This window comes from Onychomys torridus, chromosome 11 (assembly GCF_903995425.1).
Source record: "Onychomys torridus chromosome 11, mOncTor1.1, whole genome shotgun sequence".
Classification (NCBI taxonomy): domain Eukaryota; kingdom Metazoa; phylum Chordata; class Mammalia; order Rodentia; family Cricetidae; genus Onychomys; species Onychomys torridus.
Genome location: NC_050453.1, coordinates 58,200,525 through 58,209,949, shown reverse-complemented (window position 1 = coordinate 58,209,949; position 9,425 = coordinate 58,200,525). Strand labels below are relative to the sequence as shown.

Below are 9,425 nucleotides of genomic sequence, written 5' to 3'. Positions count from 1 at the left end.
CCCATAGCCCCAAATTTCAATACACAGTTTAGACCAAGGTTAGAAAAAGCCTAGAAGGCACTTTATTGGAGGCCTAAGCCTCCATTCACAGGAAAAGGGATCTTGAGGGTCTGGTATCACCCCACTTCGCACTGGTCCAGTTATAGGAGCCCTAGAACAATCGATCTGGCCACCAGCATTCAGTGGGAGAAGAGCAGGGAGGGGAATGCTTTAGAAAAAATAGCTCTCTATGTACACCTGAAATATTTATAGCACATAAATTAGGGACACTCCAACCCCTGTCTGTGGAGCCCGAGTCCTGAGAGGTGGAAGTCAGTCCAGGAAGAAGTGCTGGGGACCACTGCCCTGTCCCTTCCGTACCCTCCCTCCCTCCCACAGTCTCCCCAGCCTCCTGGGCCTAGTCGGGCATCCACAGGTGGTTCTCTTCTGCAGTCAGCGCTGGGACTGGAGGGAGCTGGCCTCACGGCTGTAGAGTCAGCAAACGAGTCGCTTCAAACCCTGGGGCTTGTTAATTCCACAAGGCCACAGGCTGCACTTCAGGATCCCATACACCCGGCGGGTTCCTCCTCTCCACAGCAACACAGGGAGCATATCCACATCAAGGGGGCCTTCCGGCCTGCCTGTCCTTCCAGGAAAGTTTCAGTTCTGAGTTCGTGTCTGAGTCAGGTCCTGGGTCCAGTCCTGACCCTTACTTAATTCCGACTCTCTGTCACCTCTTCCTCCTTCCAGCCACTGGAGTTCTTGCCGAACTTGTAGACTAGGCGCCGACCATCCACCCGTTCCAGGATCTCCCGTTTGTAGTAGTACCTGAGCGGGAAAAGGTGGTCAGAGAGGGCGGACGTGCTGTGTACCCGAGGGTTCCCCTGGCTTCGCTGCCCTGAGCCTTCCTTCATCCCACCTGCTCCTGCCACACTGAGCAGTAATTACGGCCCAGCACCTGTTTCTGGATTAATTGCTCTGTGCCTTCTAGCTATGGCCCGGGGCTTTTCATGAAGGCGCACGAACACAGGGATGGGGGAGGACGTTAGTAATGCTCAACTCGTCCACCCTCCAGCAGGCAGGGCAAGGGAGCTGAGGTGCAAATACACTGCCTTTTCTATCACACTCCAAGTGTGTCTTTCTTAGAACAAATCTGCAGAAAACACAGAAATGTTAGCTGAAGCCAAGGGGCTCAGATGTCCGACTAACGTTTTCTTCATGCTTCAACTGACCAACCAATCAACTAGGTCAACCCTGCCCTGTGGGCCTCACACCTGACACATGTAACCTAGAAGACAGTGGAGTCCAACTAGAGGTCCTGGCATCTATCCCCATGAGATGCCAGCCACCAGCTCACCTCATGGCCCGGCTCAGCTTCTCATAGGTCATGTTGCTGTTCTTTTTCTTTTGGCCCCATAGTTGGGCCACGGCCTCTGAGCGGAGGAACTTGAACACACCCTCATGCCGGTTCTCCCATTTCATGAGGCCTTCATTGAGCTCGGGGTGGATGAGGATATCCCGAATGAACTCCCACAGGTGAGTGCCTCTGGGGGCTACAAGGGAAAGAGTGCCTCAGTTATTAGTCTGGGGTGCCCCTCTCCTCCAGGCCCTCTGGCCTCACCCATCTCAACAATGCTAAGAGCCAAAGCTATGACAGCCCTTTTGGAAGCACTGGGCAATGTCTGCTCAGGGTTTGCTATGGGGGCTACTTCTTTTTTTGCCCCAAAATGCAGTGCGCTAGGCAGACAGCACAGAGCACGCAATTCTTTCACCAGATAAGACTCAAACATCTGGTTAAGATGGACAGAGAGACAATACTTTCTGAGGGGCTCATGGATCAATGGGACCAATGTTAGTGAGAACTTGGCACACATGGGGACAGAGAGCTGGCTGTAGCCTGGAGGACCAAGGAACAGCTTCCTGGGAAAAAAAAAAAACACAAAACAAAAACCAGATCCCCTCAGGACAAGAATGAAAGCAGGCCATGAGTGCATACGTGCAGGCCTGTATGTATGAAAGAGGCGGCAGGTAAGACCTTTGGGGTGACCTCCAGGTGGTTCAGTGCAGCTGGAACACACAAAGCCCAAGGCGAGGCCCCTTCAGCAGGCTGTGCCTGGAGTGGCCGCCAGCCCAGCCCACTGGACTCTGAGCACCCACCAACTGCTTCCTCACCACCACTAAGTTTCATCAGGAAGACAGGGGCCAAGGACAAGAAGTTAGAGAGAGAGTATATAGGAAGCCTGGACTCTCTCCATGAGTACCCCCCTAGGAGCCTCAGTTTCCCCTCTTCTCTGAGTCCAAGCAGTCCCAACTGCTCACAGAGGAAGAAAGTGAACAGCTCCAGTGACCACGAGAGGCCTGAAGAGGCAGAAAGAATGGTGTCCTCTGCCCACAGGCCCGCCAGCCCTGAGAACTCACCATGCTTGCTCTTCTTGCCCTCTAGGCAGTCCCAATACTCCTTGCTCAGCTTTCGGGGACGCCCCCGTTTCCTCTTCCCGTGTTTGGGTTCCCCCTTCTTATAGTCAGGAAAGCCATCTATGGGAAGGGGTCGGAAGGTCAGCAGAAGGTGAGGGCCGGGGGGTCAATGGGGAGCCTTCCTATGGAAACCACAGGAAAGCAGAGGAAGATGGAAGAGAGGGGATGGACGCTGTGGGAATGACAGGACCCCCAAGACCAGCCGTCGACTCACCTCTAGGGAAGACCTTGCTATCAGTGAGATCCAGGTCCAAGTCGCTTCCCCCGGAGTCAGAGGAGTGGGAGCTCTGGGGTGTAGCGGTCCCTGGGGGTGGAGAGGTCAGCTTGAGTACTGCCTAACCAGCCACGGTCTGCAGACTCAGGTATTCGTTCTGGGGTACCTGATGCAGTCTGGGGCAGTTGGAGAAGGGAGACGAAGGCAAGAACAGGACTCTTACCTGCAGTAGAGACATCCGAGCTACCAGGGGAGGGCGCTCCAGGGCCGTAGCTACCACCATAGTAGGGGCTGGCCTGGTGGCCATCACCCAACAGCTCCTGGGCAAAAGGGCTTCTTCCTTGATCTGGGGGAGAAGAAGTTGGAGCTGAGAGAGGCCCAGGGGACCAGCAAGGACAGGCAAGACCGCCCAGGGGCCCAGAGAACTGGCTATGGGTTGTTTTTCTTTCTAGTTGGGAGAGTGTCTATCCGGCACTTTGGAAGGGTCGTCGCAGACGGGAAAGAGAAGCTGGAGAAAAGGGGAAAAGAAAAAAAAAAATGGGTTCTCACCACTGGGGCCTGAGTTTCTTACGCCCTCCTGGAAGGCCATGCCATCTTTCTCCAGCAGCTCGATGATCCAGCTGAGTTCATCAGAAGAGCTGGAGGCTGGCGGAGGCAGGGGAGGTCATTCAGCACCCCCGGCGGGGCTCGCTGGCTGTGCCCTCTAGCCAGGAGCTCCAAGTCCTTTCCCCAAGACCCATCCTCCCTGGTCACACTCTTCTAGGTTCCAGTGGCTCCCCTGGCCTGGACTTACTGAGGTCCCGAAGCTGGGCATGGAGCTGGTCTCCTAGAGGCCCAAAGACCAGCCGTAGCTCCTCAAGGGCACAGTTGCAGAGGGTGGCCCCGTCCATATCACATCGCGAGAAGTCGATGGAACTGGCATCATATTTGTTCTTCTCCACTTGGTAGCTGATCCAGTCCAAAACCTGCGTCTTCGACCAGAACTGGGGCTGTTCCCCTGACCAGCTTGCCTTCTCTGAAAGGTGGAGTACAGCCAGAGGGTCAACACAGGACCCGGTTCTGATGTCCCTTTGGGATCTTGTCTGAGGTCCTACCCTACCCCTGGGGTGTGTGTGTGTGTGTGTGTGTGTGTGTGTGTGTGTGTGTGTGTAGGGGGTAATATTCACAATCATGATACCCTTGATTTTAGAGTCTTCCTCAGTCTATCACAGTCCACCACCTCAGCCGCTACAGGCTTCTCAGGGGCTGGGAGCACAGTCTAACATGCATAAGCTTTTGCTTGGTTGGATTCTTTCCCCAGCACTGCTCAAATAAATAAATGAATAAATTCTCCCAGGCCCCTAGCCCTGGGGGTTCCCTTGGAGACCTCCCTCCCTCCCCATTTATCAAAGAACCTCTTAGACAAGCGTTCAATCTCTCAGACACCCATTGTACAGCACTCACCCGGACCGTCCAGCGACATCTGGGGGTGGTTCAGGGTCACTAACAAGTCATCGGTGCCAAAGTTAGTCGATGGAAGAGCGGGAGCCAGGGTGGGGTCTTCTGAACTGTACATGGCGTTGAAGTAGTTGCTGAAAACGTTGCTGATCTCGCAGGTGGCAGCCATGAGGCCCCCTGGGAAGAGGAGACAGGTTGGTGAGGGTGCAGGTCAAGGAGCATTTCCATTACTCTGTTCTGGCCAAGCCTGGGCAGCAACAGCCAAGAGGCAGGAAGGAGGTCGGTGTTGCTGTAGACGTTCTCTCCCTTCAAAAAGCCCCTGAAGAACCAGCTATTTGGGAAGCTGAGGCTGGATGATCTCTTGAGCCTAGAAGCGCCAGGCTAGCTGGCGCCAAACTGGGAAATTCCGCTCCAAAAAATAAAAATAATCTCAAGCAGGGTGGAACCACGAGACAAACTCTGTTTGGGCTCCCTCCACAAATCACCTTGGCTGGCCCGTGAACCAAACAAGCCACCCTGTCCCTCCAAGACACTGATCTGGTCTCAGATCAGTCCCGGAACACCCCCCGCAGCCCTGACACTCCGGCTAAGGAGCTCCAAGCTAAAGTAAGTTCAGAATTATAAATCCACTGGACAGTTCCCGGGATTAGGGAAGGTGACCCTACCGAGTGTCAGGGTTCGATGTGGCAGGCAGATAAGCAGGCTTCTGAGGCCACAGGAAGGGAAGAAATCTAGGTAGCTGAAGGTTCCAGCCAGGTACCAGTGATAAGTGTGGCTAGAGCGCTCCCCCACCGCACCTAAATAGAGCAGTGTGTGAGCTCCTCCCCGCCAGGTTTTCGTGTGCGTCCCCAGTTGTAACCTGAGCTGGTGGCTCATTGGATGCAGGGGATTTCCTTCAGACCAGGCTCCCGGTCCCAGGTGATTTGCATATTCCGTGCCACTTGGCCCAGATCCTAGCAGGCGGTGCTGGGAAATCAGGCCTGGCTTGTTTAATGATTGTCAGAGTGTCATTCCGCACCCTCTGGGGTTGGGCCCTGGGTACTGGACTGGGCAGGTGGCGGGAACATTGCTGGGGTGGGCGCATGTGCTTTAGGCCGCCCTCTGGCCGGGGAAATTCTTCCGGGGGGGGGGGGGGGCAGGCCAGGGCTGGATTAGGGAGAGGAGAGCAAGGTGAGGAATCTGAACCGGTGTCTGGGTCAGAACTGCATCTGTCTAGGTCTGGGGACAAAAAGGCCTATAGAAGTTATAGAGGGTAAGGGATTTTCTCCACAACATCCAGAAACTGGGGAGTTGGAAGCCTCTAGGCGTTACACTGGACCATATTCACGATCCAGGGGTGGTTTGAATCTGCCAGTCTAGCCAGCCACAGGGCGTTTGGTGGCACTTTGCCTGTCTGGAGCCCACCCAAGCATGAATGGATGTTCTGCAGCGGGAAATATCGGGCGCTACTTCAAAGGTCTAACATGTTGCCTGTGGTGCTCCAGCTGCCTAGGGTCGGCTGGAGCTGCAGGAGAACACGGGTAAGGTTTGGCCTCCGTCTACTCTTCTAGTGATTACCCTTTTCTCGACCCAGTCCATCAGAATCTGCCTGCTGCCCTCTAGTGGTCAAAAACGCAACACTTGGGTCATTACAGACAAAAAAAAAAAAAGGAACTGTGTATGTTAATAGGTGTTTACCAGGTACTTAAAAAACAAAAACCCGGAAAGCGGTGGTACAAGCCTTTAATCTCAGAATTCGGGAGGCAGAGGCTGTCAGAGTTTGAGGTCAACCTGGGCTACAGAGCAAGTTCCAGAACAGCCAGGGCTGCATAGAGAAACCCCATCTCAAAAACAAATAAACAAAAAAGAGGTGTTGGAAGTTGAGTTTGGAGCATGCTAGGCAAGCACTCTACAAATGGGCTATGTATCCAGAACAGTTTGTGTTTTGAGGAAGGAGGCTGGCCTCAAACTCAAGAGATAGACCCTAGGGCTGGAATTAAAGGTGTAAACCACCCTAACTAGCACAGAACATTTTAAACATAACAGCCTTCATATAAAGACATTCAATAAGCAATGTAGGGATGGAAAGATGGCTCAGTGGGTAAGGGTACCTGCTGCCAAGCCTGAGTCCCCATCCATGATAAAGGGAGAACTGGTTCCTGCAATGTGGCCTTCTGACCTTCATGTGCACATGTGCAAGTGTACACACACACATAGACACACTATATATATTTGGAGACAGGGTCTCTCTACATAGTCCTGGCTATCCTGGAACTATGTAGACCAGGCTAGCTTCCAACTCACAGAGATCCACCTGCCTCTGCCTCCTCAGTGCTGGGACTAAAGGCGTGCGCCACTACAGTTGTCTTCATAAGTGGTTTTTAGGCTGCAAAATTAGGAAAATGACAAGATGCTGCTAGTGCCTTCCCCTACGTGTGGCCTCTGGCCGCAAACATCCCACTCAATGAGTCCCGTGCTATCAACGGCTCTTGGCTTCCTTAGCCCAGGTACAAGGGACCAGCTTGGCAGATCCCTCTAACAGTCCCAGGGCGGCCAGGAGGCGGTAAGAGGTTCATAATTCAGCATCTGCATTCGGGTGGTCAAAGATAGTGGTTTCTGCACGTCAATAAGAAGGAGGCGTCCCAGTCAGACGCACGTGCCTAGATCCTAGCTACTCAGGATGCTGAGGCAGGCACACTGAGTTTGAGGGTAACCTGGGCAACTTAGTAAGACTAAAGAAACACTGTCTCAAAAACAAAGAGCTGGCAAGATGGTTCAGTGGATGAAAGTATCTGCAGCACAAACCTGACCGCCTAAGTTCCATCTCTAGACTCCATGGAAAGACAGGAAAGAAACGATTCCACAGTTATTCTGACCTCCATGTGCTGGGTGGCTGGTAGAGTGCTTGCCTAGTGTGCACAAAGCCCTGGGTTTAATCTCCAGCACCACATAAAGACATGCATGGTGGCCTCTGAAGTTCCTGGGCTCAGGGTCAGCCTCAGCTACACACAGAGTTTGAAGCTATCTTAGGCTACAGTAGACTCTGTCTCAAAAGCAAACATAAACTAGCAAAGAATGAGGGTGCGGGACTCTGTCGACCCTGAGACCTCTTCCAGCTCCAGCTGTGTCTTGGTTTTTGTTGCCTGAGGAGCCAGCCTAGGACACTGGATGAATTCAGCAAGTTCTCCACATTAAACCACCACTTTTTTCTGTATCTAAGGTACAAGATCTGGCTGGGCAGTGGCAGTGGCGGTGGCGGCGGCGGCGGCGGCGGCGGCGGCGGCGTGGGAGGCAGAGGCAGGCAGATCTCTGAGTTCGAGGCCAGCCTGGTCTACAGAGTGAGTTCCAGAATAGCCAATGCTACACAGGGAGACCCTGTCTGGAAACACACACACACACACACACACACACACACACACACACACACACACACAAGATGACTCATTTTGCTTCTAGGTATCCCATTGTTGGAGGTGGACCACATCCCACCCCCAGCCCCACAGGACCCACTCACTCTCCATCTTCAAAACTACAGGCTCCTTCCCATTAGGTCAGGGCTGCTGGAAAGCCAAGGGCTCAGGGTAGGATTTTCACTGGCCCTTCAGGGGACCTCCTCCAAGCAGCCTGAAGCAGACACACCCTCTACCCAGTCACTCACCCTGGAATGTGGGAGAACCAGCTCTTAGCCTCGGGGCTGCTCATGGGCTCCTTTCCCCTAAGAACACCTGGTTGGGTCTCCAGAGCAAAATGAGGAGGTTTTGCCGAGAACAAGGCCATCAGCTAGCAGCACCCTTGCTTGCCTTCATGGAGCTTCTTCCCAGAGAAACAGAGCTATGGAAATCTTAGAGCTGGTCCATCCCTCTGAGTATTCATTCCTTCACCAGCCAAACGGAGAAGTGAGAAAGAACTGAATTTGAGGCCAGTGCTTTGGAAGGTTCCAAGACTATAGGGAGAGCAGCCACAGGGCAGGGGAGGCAAGGGGCCTTCGCAATAGCCTGCCTATATGCTGAACAGGGCAGGAGCGCCTGACGCCTTTCTGTAGAGATCCCCAATACCTTCATCTCCAGGATGGGAAGGGAACAAGAACATTGTCTCCTAGTCCTGTGAGAGCATAAGCAGACCCAACAGCACTCCACAGAGCCAAGATGGTGAGTGAGACAGGACCCACAGCTCCTGAGGCCCATGCTGTGAGTGGAAATGTGAGTGGACGCTGGGCAGCGGTGGCTTAGTCCCAGCACTTGGGAGGCAGAAGCAGGCGGATCTGGCAGGCAGATCTGGCAGGCAGATCAAGGCTAGCCTGGTCTACAAGTGAATTTCAGGACAGCCAGGGCTACATAGAGAAACCCTGTCTCGAAAACAGACAAAACACTATAAACAGAAAAAGATACTGACGGGTCTCAGGATCGACAGCATAGATGTGAAGGTTGGGGGTCGGAGAGTACCCCCTCATTCGTTCTCCTGGGTCCTCAAATCCCTGTCCTGGAGCTCACAATTGCCTCTGTTGGGGAGGCTGGACACACTGTGAGTCAGGAGCACTGTCCTGGTGTTTTTGGTTGTTTTTGTTTTTGTTTTTTCCAAGACAAGGTTTCTCTGTGTAGCCCTGGCTGACCTGGAACTCACTCTGTAGACCAGGCTGGCCTCGAACTCACTGACATCTGCCTGCTTCTGCCTTCCAAGTGCTGGGACTAAGGGCGTGTGCCACCACCGCCGGGCACATGGTCCTGTTTTACCACCAGGCTTTGTGAAAGATGGAACCTCGGCTCTTTTCTCCACCTTTGCGTAGGGAAGGCAAAGCCAAAGGTGGAGCCATAGATGGAGACTGGTTCACAGGTCCCTGTGTTTGGGGAAGACAACTTCAATTCACTGTAGCATCTGTTCTAACCCTCTTGTCAGCCATCTCCTACTCTCAAGCCCAAGATGCTAACGGCGTCAGTCTCCATGTTGAAGCCAGGAAATCAGCAGACCCCGCCAATTGTGACCATTAAAATAGTTACTGAAGCTACAGTAGAGGAGGCCTAGAACGCCTCAGGGACTTGATGAAGGACACAGAAAGCAGGAGGACACCTTTGTGCTTGTGGGCAACTAAGCACACATGACACAGAGGGGACCCCAGCAGGAGAAATTTAACAGTGACTTTGCCTCCTGCCTATAATTCCAGTACTCAGTAGGCAGGAGGATCTCCGCAAGTTTGAGCCTGGTCTATAGAGTGAAATCCAGGCCAGAAAGGACTACATAGTGATTATCTCAAACACACACACACACACACACACACACACACACACACACACACACACACCATTTCTTTAAAAAGACAACAGAAATAAAAACATATGATCCAGTC

General features: G+C 53.2%; 1 protein-coding gene across 2 annotated transcripts; it reads right to left on the bottom strand.

Annotated features, from left to right (window-relative positions):
* Positions 1-692: 692 nt before the first annotated feature.
* On the bottom strand, positions 693-4,274 carry Elf3 (E74 like ETS transcription factor 3). Of its 2 annotated transcripts, none has more exons than XM_036203034.1 (8): positions 4,112-4,274; positions 3,462-3,758; positions 3,218-3,313; positions 2,892-3,014; positions 2,669-2,758; positions 2,398-2,514; positions 1,337-1,532; positions 693-807 (listed from the first exon to the last, which is right to left on the bottom strand). In XM_036203034.1, the coding sequence occupies exons 1-8, from the start codon at positions 4,272-4,274 to the stop codon at positions 693-695; spliced, it is 1,197 nt and encodes a 398-aa protein (XP_036058927.1). The 2 variants fall into 2 exon arrangements, with proteins under 2 accessions (XP_036058927.1, XP_036058928.1); XM_036203035.1 differs by having other exon boundaries at positions 3,462-3,683.
* Between the last annotated feature and the right edge of the window lie 5,151 nt (positions 4,275-9,425).

Bases quoted from the DNA above. Each gene is read 5' to 3' on its own strand.
- Elf3 (XM_036203034.1), bottom strand. From the start codon at position 4,274: ATGGCTGCCACCTGCGAGATCAGCAACGTTTTCAGCAACTACTTCAAC. The intron at 3,759-4,111 runs GTGAGTGCTGTA...GGGGTAGGGTAG, and splicing joins GATGTCGCTGGACGGTCCGG to GACCTCAGACAAGATCCCAA. The intron at 3,015-3,217 runs GTGAGAACCCAT...CTTCTCCCCCAG, and splicing joins AAGAAACTCAGGCCCCAGTG to ATCAAGGAAGAAGCCCTTTT.